This window comes from Simochromis diagramma, unplaced genomic scaffold (assembly GCF_900408965.1).
Source record: "Simochromis diagramma unplaced genomic scaffold, fSimDia1.1 OVJJ01000317.1, whole genome shotgun sequence".
NCBI lineage: Eukaryota > Metazoa > Chordata > Actinopteri > Cichliformes > Cichlidae > Simochromis > Simochromis diagramma.
The window spans coordinates 2,690,761-2,708,782 of NW_024386994.1; the positions used below are offsets into that span (position 1 = coordinate 2,690,761).

At 41.0% G+C, this 18,022-nt stretch overlaps 1 protein-coding gene across 1 annotated transcript; it reads right to left on the bottom strand.

The window, feature by feature from the left end:
• Window positions 1-446: 446 nt before the first annotated feature.
• On the bottom strand, window positions 447-5,382 carry tmem256 (transmembrane protein 256). Its single transcript, XM_040040867.1, has 4 exons — window positions 5,252-5,382; window positions 4,697-4,734; window positions 3,634-3,714; window positions 447-1,366 (listed from the first exon to the last, which is right to left on the bottom strand). Exons 1-4 carry the CDS (start codon window positions 5,331-5,333, stop codon window positions 1,223-1,225), a joined length of 345 nt encoding a protein of 114 aa, XP_039896801.1. The 5' UTR covers window positions 5,334-5,382; the 3' UTR covers window positions 447-1,222.
• Between the last annotated feature and the right edge of the window lie 12,640 nt (window positions 5,383-18,022).

Consider the following 18,022-nt stretch of genomic DNA (forward strand, 5'->3'; position numbering starts at 1 on the left):
CACAAACATTGGGAGGTTAAAAAAAAGTAATACTAAAAACTTTGACCTAGTGTTCTAGCATAAAGTTCTGTGTCAACACTTGCTTATCGTCTTTCAACAAAACAATATTTGACTATGCAGTCAAATGAAAACACTTCTGAAAGCTTGTTTGAGTTCAAGATACCAAGACAGTGAAGACTGAAACACTCGAGTCTTCAAAATGGGTTTACAGAAATCAGAGGGTAATGTCACATCTTACAGTCTTGCCTCATTTCTTTATATTTTGCTTCCAAGGAGCCAGACTTTGCTGTAATTTTGTACGACTTTGTTGAGCAGTAGTTCTCCAGGCTTTCAGAAAGTTTGCTTAAGTTTTTAAGTGGACATGTGGCTGCTTTTTCTCAGATTTTCTCTCCAAAATAACAATTTGTTCCCATTCGTATAGTTAAATCCATGAAAAATCTCAAGGATAACAAGACAGGCATAAAACTTTATTTTTGCACCAAAAGGGAATTCCCAAAGAGATATTAGCTGCAAACTTGACAAATCTCAGCATGGTGTGCAGTGTGTCCTTAAAAAAAGACAAAACTGAACAAGTGGAGGAGAAAAGAGGAAGAAGATAACCTAAAAACCCATCTACAGCAGATGATCAGTATCTGAAAGTGATGTCTGTAAGAAATGGAAAAAAGCAAAGACTTGACACGGACCTTTGGTATACAGCAGATTGAATATTCATTGTTGAGATTTATTCATGCTGATAAATGACTGTTTAAAGGTAAATAAACAATCCTTGTGGGAAAAAGGATTTCAGAGTTTAGGAAACGATTTCGTTGTTAATCTATCATAAGGGATTCTTTATTTTTACAACAAACACTGTCTTATTGATGCATTTTAACTCAAATCAGCTCATTATTGATTTTCCCACCAAAAGTTAAAATGTTCCATAACAAATTGGATGATACAGTTCATTCCATTCATTTTGTGTTAAATTAACACATAAATTTAACATTATAGTCAAAGGGCAGCAGCCACAAACAGACAGCAGTGGCAGAAAAGTGATCATCCTGCGGTGACCTTATCTCCTGCTGACATCCACAACCCAGGGCAGGCGGTGGTTGGATGGGTGACATTATAACTCAGCACTAGCCCTCAGCCAACTCTTACAAGTTCTCCAGTTCATTTATTAGCAGTCTGACAGTTTAGTGTCACAGTGTGGCTCTCTGGAGAAGATGTAAGCTGTCACAGTTCAGAGAATCATGGCCAGCCATCCAACAATCATAGCTACGCCCCCCACGGGAGCCGCTTTGCGCAGTCCGGGGTCCCCTGTCAGAGCCTGGTGGTATAAAGAGCCACAGAACATCCCCATGCCCGCAATCAGAAGGCTACCAGCCTGTGAAAAAGAAACATTTTGGTCTCAGTCAGTTTAAATCTGTAAGTTTGCAAACACATTGTAGTAGGGCTGCCATGTACTCTCCAACCTCTCTTGCTTGAGACTCGCCCTTGCTTGAGATGTTACCCCACAGGGACCAGCAAAAAGGAGTTTTTTGTTTGCTTGTTTTGCAAGAAAAGTTAAAAGCATTAAAAGCAAACCATTATTTAGAGTCAGCCTTCTTAAATTATACTTATATTATAATATCATCCTATAATATAATTAAATAATATCAGCCTACTTAAAAATTGATGCATCTTATTAGCCTTGCATTGTTAGCTAATATAGCTAATTATCTTATTAGTATAATAGAGTATGCTATTATTAGCCCACTATTCAGTTAGCCAGTGCATGCTATTATCCCACAAATATGCTATTGGCTAACATAATTTAATAGTTTATGTTACATCAGCTAATTTATAATATTAGCATGCTTCTTATCATAATAAAACATATCCGGTCGTTAAGTGATGACTTGACGAATCCTACTTCCGGGCCTGAAGTAGTCTGCGTTTAATATGGCTTTTGTGTTGTTAACATGTTTAATGTTTTGTATTTTCTTCTATTTAATCTCAAAAAGCTCCTAAAACAGTCAGTGATCACTGTTGACCTCCCTCAGCTTTTATTACCGCTAATCATTTATTTAAGCTCAGGATGTAACTACAGCCCAGCCCATGCAGCAGTATATGAATGACTAACCTCGTGTTGTGGATGGATTATCTCAGTTGTTCTCCTGGCTGAAGTTTGGTCCTTTTACAGCATCCTGCCATGCGATTACATTTGTTCCTGACCACCGAGAACACTCACGTTAACTTTTATCGAGTGGAAAAAAAGTTAGCTTGTTTATATTATGCTAACATAGCTGTGTCGCTAGCGGTCACGTAGCACATCATTATATACCAGCTAGCCCAACTTCAGTAACCCTACAAACATCACTGCTGTTTAGCTTTCTGTCTTCATTTATGTTGGAAGTGATAACAGAGCTGTACGTCTTAATTTGTATCCAAAACCCTGCAATCAGGACATGCTATATTGTATTTAGATAGAAGCTAGCGAGCTAACTTCCTGCTAACTTCTAACTCCGTTAAATGTCATAAATTCCGTTTTCATGGATGCCTGGATGTTAAACTCATTTGTTACACCTGGTAGAGCAGAACGCTGATCATTTTATTAAAGATGAAAGACTTTAGACAGTTTAAAAACTCTCAGTAATGCCATAGTGATCGTTTGATATATGGACCTGCAGCAGAGTTTAGGCCCAGACACGGCTAGTGACGTCAGACTTTACGACCGGATTAGCCAGCACATCTTGTTAGCTTGACTGTAAGTTTGCTAATTTATCTCAATAGCCTACCATTAAATTCAACAAAGTACCTTATTATCCTATTGATTCATATTATTAGCAAACATAACTTATTAGCCTACTACAGTACGTCATTTCCTAACATAATTTATTAGCCCATCATTCAGTTAGCTAATGTAGCTTATTAGCTTACTATCACATTACACACATTAAAATATCTTATCAGCAGAATAACGCATGTTATTGAGTATCATTACTTATGATTAATGAGTCATTTTATTTCATTAGCTTAATATTTATGCCCATTTTGACACACAACACAACTCGAGTGAGCAGGTTTAGTAACTTTATAGATGGACACCTTAAACAGGTGTAAACAATAAAGTTTGAGTACTTTTATGTAAAATTATAATATGTTGTTGTTGTTGTTGACTGAAATAAAAATTTCAATTTCAATTCAAATTACAATAAAAACTCTTGCTCACTGTATCGGACTGACTCCAAAGCTGGATCATAGATTTTATTTAATCCAAATTAATAACTCCACAGTTTTTACCCATTTATTGTCAACTCATAATAACAACATTATCAGACATGAGACGCAGAGGGACATGCATGAATGCTTAAAAGTACAGATGATGGGGTGGTGACATTTAAGTGAGGAGATTCTTTGGCTACCATTTTTTCTTTCCTGGTTCCATTTGTTGGGATAATGTGTTCTTTCACCGTCAATCCACAACAAATTTATACTTATGCTGTCACTTTTATCATTTATAATGTAATAAAACAGCAGTCTCTGTAACATAATATCTCTGAGTGAGGATGGACAGGTAACAGCAAATACGACTGTGGCACTATATCCACTTTAAAGGATTGAGCTAAGTGCATCCAGCCAAGAGTGAGGGTCTTAGGCTTCTGTACTTACCACAGCAGGTTTCCCACAGTGGGCAGCACCCAGCAAGGCCAGGCTGTGGTAGAAATGGTACTTGTTGGCGGTTTCAAAAAGCTGAAGAGGCACACACACACACACACACACACACAGAGCTTTCAGAAAAAACGCCTTTCCCAGCCACTCATCAAGTTTAGTGAATCAAACATTTTCTGGAAAGGCCTTTTATTATCAAGTGTAGAAGTGGATATTTAGTGAGCCGCTATCAAGCACCATTTACACCATTCTCATGAATCAGCCCAAGTTCGGCCAGGAAAGTATCTTATCATTAAAAACAAATCGTTTCCCTGTCTTTTTGCATTACAGAAGTTTCCTCCAGATTAACAGCACAGTGTGAAAATGTTTCACAGACATCTGCCAGTGCGCCCCAGGGTGGCTGTGGCTACAATGTAGCTTGCCATCACCAGTGTGTGAATGTGTGCGTGAATGGGTGGATGACTGGATGTGTAAAGCGCTTTGGGGTCCTTAGGGACTAGTAAAGCGCTATACAAAATACAGGCCATTTACATCTTTTAGATTTCTGAGAGTAAAAGAAATATCAGTCATACAGTCCACTAAACTATAACTGGAGTTGCACCAATTGGGCAGATACACTGATGCTTAAAATACAAATTTGGCCAACAGTAGATGCTGCATTTTTTAACCCATCTTTCTTTCTTATTTGAATTTGTTACCATTGACTACTTTTTGTGTATAGTACCTTTACGGGTATTTTAAGGTACTCCAGCTTTCTTCCACTTTCCAAAGACATTTTTATCTGGTTCTAGAATAGCTGTTCAGCTAAGACAGGCCCCAGCAGCCCCCTCCACAACAACCTAAGCTCGGTAAGAGGTATTTCAGATGTCACTTCACGTGCCTACATCAATGACAAAGTCACCATGAAGCCATATTTAGCCACCGTTTTAGTGCATCCCAAATTAAATCAGTCTTGAATCCATATGCTCTGACCTTGACCTCTGCTAACACGAATGAATGAAAACTGATTTTAGGCACACAGAATCCTCAAAAAAAAACATAAGTAGCAGTATTATGAACATACCACTATTCGGTAGTCATCAGGATCGCTGTTCTTGAAACCTAAAACAAGAAAAACACAACTGTTACTTATTATCACACCATGAATATCATGATCACAGACACAACAGACCACACTTTATTTGGTTAATCAGTAACCCACACCCTCAAGTCATGTTCCTTAATACTCGTGTTGTGATACGGTGGTGAGACCAACCACTCTCTTATCACATTTTAAAAGTTAGCCAAACACTCAGCTATCCCTACCGTGGACAGTGGCTGACCCACAAAAAGCCTTCTTCCACCCTGGAGGCGGGTCACCTTGATTACGACACTGGTTATTTTTACAAAAACAACGTGAAGCTTCGACGGCTTACTGAAAGCCGAATTAATTGTTAGCATGTTTAACATTAGCAGCATGTATGTGTTGTTGCTTTAGAGTTACTCGGGCGTGTGGTGAGTACGCAAACTTTAAATCTGCGTGTTTTGATATCAAGGCTGGCGCCGTAAGCCTCAACATGACAGCCTTTCACGACTGTTCAGCTGAGCGAGAGCTACAGACAATAGGACAGTTGCGTACCGTGAGCCCCGTAAGCCCCAGCTCCCACTGCCGAGGCTCCTGACAGAGCTGCTAACCTCCGAACCACAGCAGAAGCGCTCATGTTTGGACTGTGACTGCGACTGCCGGTGTCACGCGGGCGGAATAAGTGACGGCGGTGTTGCGTTCACTGTCATTATGTACGTTCAGCCTTCTCAACTACGTGATTGCGGACATACGTAGTTAAATGACGGACTGTGGGTTTCCCGCTCATGGGGCAAACAACAAACAATCAGACATTAAGAGAAGAAATGTTTTTTAATTGCATTATGATGTAGTGTAACCACAGTGTTGCAGCTACATGTAAACGGAAAAGTGTGTTGAAACAGATTTGTGTTCTAAAATAACTATAACATACATGCATGATAAGTAGTCTAAAACGGAAAATATATTGTGCGAACCTGCAGTTATTCCAACTAATATGACACGTGACTTCGGAGTGAAGTCTCTGATATGCTGATGTGTGTTTATTTAATCAGCAATTTTTTCTCTGAATTCCAGCATCTGAGTCCTTGAAAGCAGCATTGGGGGCGTTCGTTCCAGGGCTCTGGGCTTCCAGGCACATCTGTTATCAGTTTGTGGACTTGAACCAAAATGGCCGCTGCCGTGCTACAGTTTCAAGCCACTGGGCAAATTTCATTACTCTACCAAGCTGATCTGACACTGACATGGCATTTGAGCAGTCGTTTCAGCGCCTTTAGGTATTGCATGTGAATTTAAGTGCAGGGAATCACATACTGCTTGTAATATATTGATGCATTAACTGAAGCTTGAAGTTGACCTGACCGACCTCCCTTGTTAAAGTGGAATGCAGAATCAGATTCAGTTTATGTTTTGCCCCGATTTGTTTAAGTCATCACCTCTGTTTTATTATTCAATAAAAATTTTAGTATTGTTCAGGATTTTATGAATAATTGATTTTAAGATAGTGGCTTATTTTGCCATTTTCCTCAGCATCACCAAAACAACACATTCCACTGAATGATGGGCTCGGGGAGGCGGAGGGCACATTAGTGTGTGGCACTTTTCAATTTGTCTGTCACTGCAACTTTGGGAAGAAGCGGTGAAGTTGTCTTTAGTGAGCTATTCCTAATGTTTGATGTATTTTCTTGCCAGCAGAGGAGTTGGAGACCAAGGTTGATGCCATGTCTTTGATGAAGATGCACTGATCCTGGTAGATCCTGCCAAAAGGGGGAGCTGTATTACTTTCTCATCTGCCAAAATTTGTGGATAGGTAGCGCGTGTGGGTGTGTGTCTGTGCACACGGACGGGCAGGGGGACTTTGTCCAATTATCATTCTGAAATTACACAGGGTCACACTGCATTACTGGAGTCGCTAAACCACACTTTTCGTCGAGCCTCGTCCTTAGCTGACTTTGACACAGCATTAACACAATGCATACAATTAACACATTTTAATGACCATGTCGCTAATTAAAAATAAGCTTTATGAGTCGCAAGCATTCATCATCAACTGTGAACTGAACCCAGTGTGGGTGTGTTTGTGTGTGTCCTCTGTGGGTTTTAATCTAAGTCTGTCACCATCATCTGCCTGTGAACTTTTTCCCGTCTTTTTTGTCTTTTGGCATGATTTCTAGCGCTGCCTGCATATAGGGTTGTATGCAGAGGAATGTTGTGCTTACCCTGCAAACACAGGTCGTTTTCATTCTGGCCCACGGCAGATGGGATAGCAAGGACAACAATAAATTGTGGCTTTACATCTTGTTTTCACAGACAAGCAGCAAATTATCTCTAAGTCCCAGCAGCAGTGTGCTGTGAGGTTCCTCCAAGAGCCAACATCCATCTCACTTCAGCCTGCCTGCCTGTCTTCTTCTCTGCTCTCCAGTGACTGCTTTGCTCCTCGCCAATCCTCAATGTGTGTTTGAGTCAAAGTGTGTGCATGTTTGCGTCTGATCTCTTCAGATTGCTTGCCCCTGGCCTGTCTTATTGTGATCGAGCTCCCCTCCAGGAAAACAAGCGGCTCTTGGAAGGGGAGGAGAATATTACTTTCTTTAAATGTAGTAATGAAGTGAGAATGGAGACCGGGAGGCCGTCTTGCAACCTACACATGCACACGACATTATAAAATATGGCTGTAGCGCACTGGTTTTTGAATTCCCATTATGAAGCCTTGAGTGGAGTGCTTTTACTGTTGCTATGTTGGTGAAAATCCCTAAAAAGCCATCAGTTGATCCAAAATGTTACAGTGAGAAAAGGACTAGAAAGAGAGATCACATTTTTCCCATACTGGCTTCTATTCATTGGCACCCTGTGATATCCAATTTTGAATTTAACTGAACACTTCTGCTGTCATTACCTTTTTCCTACTCTCTCCCATAGTTTAATACTTTTGTCCTTGCCTCTATGCACTGCTTTTCTATATTCTTTTTACCCTCATCCCCCAAATGGTTGCAGAGCATAGACTATATTGCCAAAAGTATTCACTCACACATTCAGATCATTGAATTCAGGTGTTCCAATCACTTCCATTGCCAAAGGTGTATAAAATCAAGCACCTAGGCATGCAGACTACGGCTGTATCCCAATTCAGGGTCTGCAGCCTTAAAGGCCGCATTTTAAGGCCAATTACGTCACAGCGACACGACGAAGGCTGTCCCAATTCAAAGGCTGCTCGAAATGCGGCCCTCAAATGCGTCCTTTATTTCACTGAATTTTAAGGACGTGGCGGTGTAGACTTCATGGCCCAACATATCCCAGAATGCATAGCGCAGCGGTGGGTGTGGATAATTTTGCCGGTAAAAAAAAAAACAGCGGAAGAGGGGCGCCCGAAGAGTAAACCTTTAAAAGTAAGTACTGAATATTATGTCACTTATTTATGTGCGAGTGTTTAATAACAAAGAACATTAAAACATTACTGTTGGCCACATGTCGACAAAGTTATGTGACATTAGCGATGTTAGTACTAACTTGGTTTTAAAGCCTTTACTTTAAAATATACGCCGTTCAATAGTTGACGTTAATCTTACAGAGAATGTGATGATTTTATGGATATTTAAAGTAAGCACTGAGACAAATTTAGTAATGCCAACATATTAAAAGAACAATATTTGTCTCTCATGTATATAACATAGTTATATATACAGTGTCAAAGAAACCTGTCTTTGAGTGAAGATTTAAGGTGACAGGAAATATAAATAATATAAATAAATGCAGCTTGAATCTTTACTGAAGCTCAGTATTTGAAACAGAGTTCATTCACTGCTGTAATAACTAATAATGATTGAAATTATAACTTTAATATTGGCCATATTATATTTACATTACCAAAGTGAGATGACTTTAGTCTCATGAACAACATTAGCTAAAGATTTTCTCCTTCATTCCTGTCAAACAATGCTGTATGAAACGTTTCCAGCTGTTAGTGTCATGGTTGCTAGGCAACCTGGGCAGCACGACGGAGGCTAGACCGTCCCATTTCACAAGCCTCTCACTTCCGGCCTTAGCGGTCTTTGAGTACGCGGCCCATGTGGACCATTAAGGCTGTGTACTTTAAGGCTGCAGACCCTGAATTGGGATACAGCCTACTTCTACAAACGTTTGCAAATGAACTATAGGATGTCACCTGTGTAACAGGTGTGGGCGTGACTGCAAATGACAACAACCCAGCCAAATCACAGAGCAGGGTCACCAAATGATCACCATTTGGTCACCATTTGTAGCAACTGACTTCTTTGGAGTCAGTCGCTACAGAACTCTTATTGCTTCAGCATTCCAAAACATTTTGGACAATTCCATGCTCCAAACTTTGTGGGAATAGTTTGGGAATGGCCCTTTCCTCTTCCAACATGACTGCACACCAGGTCCGTGAAGACATGGATGAGTGAGTTTGGTGTGGAAGAACTTTACTGGCATGCACAGAGTCCTGACCTCAACCTGATAGAACACACTTGGGATGAATTAGAGTGGCGACTGCGGCAGGCCGTTCTGTCCAACACCAGTGTCTGATCTTACCAAAGCGCTTCTGGAAGAATGGTCAGAAAGTCCCCAAAACATACTCCTAAACCTTGTGGAAAGCCTTCCCAGAAGAGGCGACGTTGTTATAGCTGCAAAGAGTGGGCCAACATCATTTTGAACCCTGTTGACTAAGAGTGGCATGTCACTCAACATCATAAGCATGTGAAGGAAAATAAGCAAATACATTTGGCAGTATAGTGTAGCTGTCCCTGCTTGAGATACGTTTGTTCAGACTCTGCTTGTTAAAAGACAGTTCTTTCTTCCCACTGTCACCAAGTGCTGTGGCTGACAGTCATACCACCCTGAGCGTGCCCACTCTCAACAGGGTCTGGCTTGATTAGTACTTGGCGGCTGTAGATCAGGAGTTAGAGCAGGTCATCTACTAATCTGAACGCTGGTGGTTTGATGCTGCTCCAGTCTGCATGCCAGAGTATTCTTGGGCAAAATACTGAACCCTGAGTTGTTCTGCGATGCATCTGTCAGAGTGTGAATGTTAGATAGAAAGCATCTTGTATAAAGTGCTTTGAATGCTCAAGTAGAGTAGGAAAGCGCTCCATAAAAACTCGTCCATTTACCATTACGAGACTGTCTGATTATTGGGGTTTTCTTTTTAGCACTGTAGGCTTTTACCTTACAATATCACCTTCAGGTGACTGTTGATGTAGCAATGTATGAATCAAACTGAAATCAATTAAACTGGCTAACTATATCTCACTTGCTAATTTTATCAGAACCAAAGTCATCTTTTCAAAATGTTAATTGGCTAGTTTGCTAAATTGCCAGCTAACATAAGTCTAACAATTGCTTTTTTATAGTGGTAGCCAAATGGGAGCATTTAGCCAACTAGCTGAAGCATGCACATATGCCTGTATATGTACTGGTACTGGACAGTCTTATGTTTGTCTCATTACTCTTTTGGACGATGTTTGAAAGTAAAACAAAACACAAACAACAGATAACAATAAGAATTATATTAACAAAGTTTTTCTGGGGTTACATGGAGCTCGTTTGGAAAGAAAAAACAGTGTATATACAGCAGAAATTTCATTTTCCCTCCAACTTAAAGTACTGCCTTGGGTTGTTTTGTAAATCCAATTTCCTTGTTAGCTGTATAGTTAGGTACGTCTGTTGGTGATGCATCTTTGTTCTCAAAAGAATTTAAGTGTAAGACAAACAAAGTGGGAACAGGCTGTCTCATCAACATACAAATAAGGATTCCACTTTGTTTTTCTTTTGCAGGTAACAAGACAGATGGAAGTGCCTCAGCAAGACCCCAAAGACGTCATTATTTCAAGATATAAGCTACACTCTGAGTGACGCTTTCAGAAATGAAGACTTTGCTTTGTTACACTGTTGGAAGTGTTATCAATTTACTCACTTTTGCACTCTGATTTTTTCTCATAGCAAAAGCAAAAGTAATATGGGAAAACATTAAAATATAAAGTTCCATATGGGCCATTGATAGGGGGCGGTCGTGGCTCAAGAGTTGGGAGTTTTCCTTGTAATCGGAGGGTTGCCGGTTCGAGCCCCGGCTTGGACAGTCTCGGTCGTTGTGTCCTTGGGCGAGACGCTTCACCCGTTGCCTACTGGTGGTAGTCAGAGGGCCCGGTGGCGCCAGTGTCCGACTGGATGTGTAAAGCGCTATACAAATACAGGCCATTTTACCATTTACATGCTCGCTATCCACATTGGCTCAACATGGCCGGATGAGAGGTTTTTGGACAAAGTTTGTGTTTTTTTCATTGTTTAAGCACTGCTTCCAGCCAAGAATGATACCATATATGCCCTATAGCTGCAGAAAAGGCTAACATTGTTATCTTTTTACAAAAAAAAAAAACAGCTAAACATGAGAGGTTTTTGGACAAAGTTTGTGTTCTCCATTCTTTAAGCAAAAGTACCGGTTTGGCACCGGTATCGGATAAAACCTAAACAATACCCATCCCTATTCACGCAGGCAATGAGCCTAGTCATGACCAGACTTCCTGGTAAGCATCAGTCACAAAGTTCAAATGTGCATTCTACAACTGGGTGTACAATGGTTACTGGAAGTTGTTGGCAGGCGCAAGTTGAAAAACTTCCTTGTGATTGTTTTGGTTACTAAAGGATTGCCATTGTCTATCAGAAGATGCTGACCTGTCTGCAAACGCTTGCTATTTACTTTCTAAGATGTAGTAGTACTATTCACAGAGTTTCATAGCGATGTAAGCCAAGCTCCAAAACATTACAAGTATTTATTTCTGGACAAAACCAGGAAAAATAAGATATTAGGACAAAACTGAAGAATACAGTCAAATGGGAGGAAGCTTGAAAAAAGGCCAGAAGCAGGACTGCATGAGCAAAAACAAATGTTTTATCCAGTAAAACATGAATAATCTATCTGTCAGAATAACTGTGTAAAACTGAAATCCTGTTCAACAAACCAGACATGTGTTTTGCGGTGTGTTCAATCAGCATAGGCAGCAAGCATGTACACTTCATTTTCACACAAATGGAGCCTCACATGAAGAAATCAAAAACAGCACGGCTGGTCCTTGTCCTCATTCTTGTGCCAAAAGCTTTGCCTGTTGGGCGGTGTTCTCTCCCTCTCTCTCTTTTTCCTCCGGATTTTCAAAAAGAACCAAAGATTTTTGAAATTCTCCATTAACCTTGATGTGTTTTGACGGCTACAGCCCATCACTGTCTTCAGCTTGCTTTGAGAAGCCACAACCACGTCCAATTATCTATCCGTTGGGGTGCTTTCATGTCTTTGAGATGTTTAGTCACAAATGTGCGTATTGTGCCCCGGTGTCACAGCTTTTCATGCTCCAGCTCTGTCGCTCATCCATGTCATTACATAGCTTTTAGCGAAGGGGAAAGATGGTGGGAGAGAGAAAGAAAGAGAGGCGAAGGATAGAAGAGAGAGGGAGGGAGAAGAGTCGGGCCTGTCGAATGACATTTTGTCTGTGTGTCCAGGCTATTGTTTGCTAGGGGAGACAACACCAGTCGTTGCTGTTACACTGGCTGGCAGAGTGACACACGCACATACCCTGGATCAAAATAGCCTCAGGTACACGCACAAACGTGCACGATATTTGTCTCTATCTTCATATCAGCACTGAAAATAATTGTTGTTGTGGGTGTTTTAAACAAAATAGTTCCATTTTCGGTCTGTAGTTGATCGTACAACTGACAACTATATGCCGCTCGAAACAATGCAATCAAAGCACATTCACGCTGCTGTGATATTAAGTCACTCTGTGCTTAATGTCAGGTTGTTTGTCCCCTGCAGGTATCCACACAATTGTACATACAAAAACATGCAGGCATGCACAACCATAAAATCTGAAATATAAGCACACACACGTGCACGCTCATATCCACACACAAAGATGCGGTTACAGCAGGCTCCCCACACTGAGCCAGTATAATTAGCACACTCGTTAAGCTCATCTGCATCTCTCTTCAAAGGAGATCGATGCAAATGGATAGGACTTAGCCACTGGCAGCAATTAGGCCAAAAACATATCCTAGCTGGAGAAACTTGGTTCCAGCGAGGCAAAATTGGTTTCATTGTGGGGAATAAATGCGTTTTCTGCCCCTGCAATGAGCGCATAATAGAATCCAAACTGAATACTTTCATTTACTCTCTTGTCAAATCAAGTTGTGTTTAATCACGTTCGGCACCAGCCCTCCTGGTTATCACATAATCCTGGGCTCTAAGGGAGAACAGAGTTTCATTAGGAAAATGCAACACCATCACCGATTCATTCTGCTAACAGGTCTCGGCTTCGCTGCCATACACTCATCTATCTTATTCCCATTTTGTTGTCAAAAAACTATTAGAAACACTTACGTGACCCACACAGTGCACTCGGTGGCCTGTTATTTACTGCGAACTTCATTTGTTGACTTAGTCATGTGGCAGTAGCATTTAGTCCTGTAGACACGATCAAGATGGTTTGGCCTGAGTATTTCAAAAACTCCTGATCTACTGGGATTTCCCCACACAGCCATCTCTGGGGTTTATAGAGAATAGTCCAGAAAAGAGAAAGTATCCAGTGATTGGCAGGTCTCAAGTACCTTGATGATCAAAGGAAAATGGTCATGGATAGGAAGGCAACAGTAACTCAAGTAACCACTTGTTACGATGATTGTATCAGAACTCGTGATGCACAACACATTAAATCTTCAAAGAGATGGGCTTCACCAGCAGAGGACCACACCGGGTGCTACTCCTTTCAGCTAAGAACAGGAAACTGAGGCTACAGTTCACATGGGCTCATCAAATTTGGACAATAGGAGATTGGAGAAATGTTTCCTGGTCTAATAAGTCATGATTACTGCTGTGACATTCAGATGGAAGTGTCAGAAATTGGCACAGACAGCATAAAAACATCCATTCTATTTTGTGTCAGTGGTTCAAACTGCTGGTGGTGTGATGGTATGAGGGAAAAATCCAGTGAGCAGCAGTTCTCTGGACCAAACTGCCTTGAATGGCCAGACTGTTTCAAGCTGATAGGAAAGCAAGAGTAATTCATATAACTTCTTGTTACACCAACGGTTTGCAGAAAAGCATGTCCACATGCACAACATGTCAAATCTTGCAGATGGGCTACAGCAGCAGAAGACCACACCAATGCCACTCCTGTGAGAACTGGAAAACTTTTCTCAAATTTGGAAAATAAAAGACTGGAAAATAATTGGTGGGTCTGTTGAGTCTTTCTGCTGCAAAAACAGCACATGTCAGCGGTTCGTGATGGTGGTTGTGTAATGGTGTGAGAGATATTTTCACACTTTGGACCTTTAATGTTTTTCCAGCACGTTATTAAATCCATGCCATGAAGAATTAAGGCAGTTCTGAAGGCAAAGGGGGTCCAACCAAGTCCTCGCAGTACCTAATTAACTGGTGTGTATTAATATGTGGCATTGTAATGGCATAGTACCAGCACATTAATATTAATATACTGCAAAGTAGAATAGGACTATAAAACAACCCTTGCTTCATATATATTTCATATATTTCACTGTTAAACTTTATGATATTTGTGCAGCAGGTCATTCCTTTACTTAAACTAAAGGAGACCTATTATACTTTTCTTTGCTGTCATATTATATATGGTATTTTGCTGGTGAATGCTCTGCATGTTTTAGATAATGAGTTGTGCAAATAATCTCTGTTTCAAACAGTTTTCCTCCTTTTGCATCATCTGTCACTCAAAGGGAATATCCATAATAAATCCAATCAGAAGATATTTGCTTTAAAAGAAGAGTGACCTTACAGTAAGGTATGCACCAAGGCCCAGTATCAGTTATATAAGGTTTATTTTCAGCTGTCATTCATGCAAAGCTATGTCAGTAAGTCCATGAATTAAAAATATGGAGCTGGGAATGAAATATTTTCCTTTTTTTAGTGTTTCTTTTGTGTTTTATGGGATGTGTCGAGATTTCAAACAAGAGTAAGAGATTTCACAAAAGTTGCTGTGCTTTAGCCTTTTTTACTAATATGTTTTAGTCTGGAACCAAGTGGTAGCCTGTTCATTAGACAAGCACTGTCTTCCCTTTGAGCCACAGTGAAAATACAATCTGCTGCTTTGAGCACTTTATCGTCTGTGTTTTAATGACTTTGTCTTCACTTTCCCAGCAGCACCGCTGCTGAATGGTTTTTTTCTAAAGTATTACAATGTCAAAACTACCGACTTTGTATACAACGAGTAATTATGAACAAAATGATTATTACTTTCAAACCAAATCATGTTTGAGCAAGGATACAGATCATCTGATTCAGTCATCAGTGGCAATCCAGCCACTCGAGAAGGCACACACACACACACACACTATTCATCTTGGCATCACAGTCCTGACGCATGGACTCTTGTGTCTAAAATTCCTCCGTTACAGTATTTCCAGCCCAACATCCATGTAGAGCACCATATTGGTCTCCAGACGCAATAATGATCACAGTTCACACAGAACCTCCTTCTCCAGAGAGCCTACAAGAGAACATGCCCCATTCCTCTAGTTCCTTGTGGAAAAGTCTTCCTGTTCTCGTGAAATTGTTCCTCCAAACCCGCTGAGGAGTTCTTCACTTACTCCTGCTGTAGGTCGTCCAGATCCTCACCCAAAGACACAGCCACATCGGTGTCTGGTTTGTTTCCAGATGTGTCTCACTCAGGCTTCTAACTCTGGGGCTGAAAAATTAAAGCCAACAAAAGTTAGCTGATCCCCACAAATGGTAAAATGGTGAATGGCCTGTATTTGTATAGCGCTTTACTTAGTCTCTATGGACCCCAAACTCGTGTTAAAATTCCCAGTCTCACTGTGTTTCAGTTTTTGTGAGTGAAATTCTATTATTTTACTAATCAGTCACATGTATATCTGTGTTTCTTGCAGTTTATGGATGCAGCTTGTTAATGAAGCTTAGTGCTACCTGATAACTTGTCACTCAGATCTCTAGACTAAGTATGATCACCTATGACTCTAATAAAGCTAAATGTTTGTGCCTTAAATCCTAAAGCTGACTCTTTCTTATCCTCTGCACTGTGCCGTGGTGCTAGTTTGCCTGGCATTTTTCCTTTTCTCATTTTTTTCCACCCTTTTTGCTGGAACTGCGCTGATTTACAAGAGTTGGCACATGAAAAGATAGCATGTCCCGCTGTTGACTGTTGCCACTCTCCTTATCATTACCATTTCTTGCTGAATTACCTGTGTGCATGTGAGCGGGGTTTAAATGGCAACATCGTCCTCGGTGCCGTTGTGACTCAGGCCATCCATCTCATTCACCTTACCTTGCTTATTCCTCCCATCTTCTGGCTCCATCAGTCTGTTTTCGCACTTCTAATGAGTCCCCTTCTGAATGCTTGTTTTTCTGCAACACCATTAGAATTTCCGTGCCACGGCTCTGATGGACGCATATTTGCCAGGAGCTAAATTCACAGCAGAGTGAAATAGGGGAGGAACGGATGCCCACACGCATAAGTTCAACATTATGAATCTTTAAATATTCTAACTAGGCAAATGTTGGCAAAAGTGGTAATCAGCAACCCCCTCCAGCATGAATGCCATCAGAGGAGTTAATTAACACCAGGAGAAGGGTCTTGGCTTCTTCTTTTTTTTCGAGGCATCTCACATGGAGATAGAGTTAGAGCTGGATTTTAAGCCTCGCTGTCCAGTGCCCGGTGGACAGCTAGAATCAGCTGTGAAGAATGTAAGAAGTAGCAGGGTTTCTACAACCAATCCCTTTATGTTTGAAAGAAAAGGGAGCAACGAGGAATAGAACAGTAAATCTCTGCAAAAGCTTTGCGACTTTTTAAATCCTGGCCTCATTAGTCATGTACCTGGAGAGACGCAGGAGATGGCGAGCAGGAAGATGAACCAAAGAGATTCATACTTTCACGAAGAGAAAGTGTCATGGCAACATTAGTGCAATGAAATGGCTTCATGTAGGAGTGAACCAACTCCACTTTATGCTGTTTACTTTTAATGCTTCTCTGCTATGTGTGTGTATATATATATATATATATATATATAGTCTCACCGTGTAAAAGTATCCCCGTACATTCATGTTTTACTCTGGAGAAATAATGCATTTGGTTCCTTGTTTTCATGTCCCTAACGACAGTAAAAACATTCAGCCGTAACTGTAAACTTAATCTGTATTCAGCTTTCACAATGACAATATTTTTTACTGCTGCTGTCTATAATTGCAAGTCATAATTAACTTTTGCCAAGACGGACGCAAAAAGATATGTATACATATACATCGCTCAAAAATAAAAAAAAAAACATTTTAAAAATACTCAATAAGAAAAATCACACTGGATCTCTATACTGATACGGACTGGGTAATGTGCTAGGAATAAAAGTCAGGGTGCCATTGCTTATCCTGTAGAGGTCCCTCCAAAGGTGCGCCTCCCCAGACCCCCACTGACCCATCACCAAACTGGTCTTGCCAAACGATGTTACAGGCAGCACAGTGTTCTGCACGGCTTCCCCAGACCCTTTCACGTGGTCACATGTGCTCAGGCTGATCCTGCTCTCATCTGTGAAAAGCACAGGGCAACAGTGCTGGACCTGCCAATTCTGGTATTCTATGACAAATGCCAATGAAGCCGGGCATTGAGCACAAAGACCACTAGAGGATGTCAGGTTCTCAGGCCCCCCTCATGAAGTCTGTTTGTGATTGTTTGGTCAGAGACAGTCACACAGTGGACTGCTGGAGGTCCTATTGTAGGTGTTTCCACTGCTCATCCTCTCCCTGCACAAACGAGCAGATACCAGTCCTGCTGATGGATTTTGGACTTTCTATGGCATCGTCAAGCTCTCCTAGAATAACTATCTGTTTCCTGGAATCTCCTCCATCCTCTTGAGGCTGTGCTGGGAGACATAGCAAACCTTCTGGCAATGGCGCATATTGATGTGCCATCCTGGAGTATTTGGACTACCTATGGAAGGACCAGATATGGCCTCATTAGAGCAGTAGTGACACTGATCCTGTGACTTAGAGTCAGAAAAGGTGATGGGGGTGGAGGAATGTCAGTGGCCTCCATCTGTAAAGCCGTTTTGGGGATTGTTTCATCGTTGCCTGTCTAGTGCACCTGGTGTTAATTTCGTTAACGCCAGAGTAGCTGTAACTGATTAACAACTGGAACTGGATGCATGGATACTGACATCAGTACGTCCAGTTGTGCCTCTTCTATCAACTCTAATTTGGTCTTCTCCAGCTCCAGAAAATGCGTCTGGCGTTGGGTCTTACACTTGTGTATCACTTAGTGTAAGACAGTTGATACAAGTGGGTTTATT

Coding starts and splice junctions, on each gene's coding strand:
- tmem256 (XM_040040867.1), bottom strand. CDS start 5,333: ATGAGCGCTTCTGCTGTGGTTCGGAGGTTAGCAGCTCTGTCAGGAGCC. Junction 4,735..5,251: donor TGGGGCTTACGGGGCTCACG/GTACGCAACTGT, acceptor TTCTTGTTTTAG/GTTTCAAGAACAGCGATCCT. Junction 1,367..3,633: donor ACTGTGGGAAACCTGCTGTG/GTAAGTACAGAA, acceptor TCTTTTTCACAG/GCTGGTAGCCTTCTGATTGC.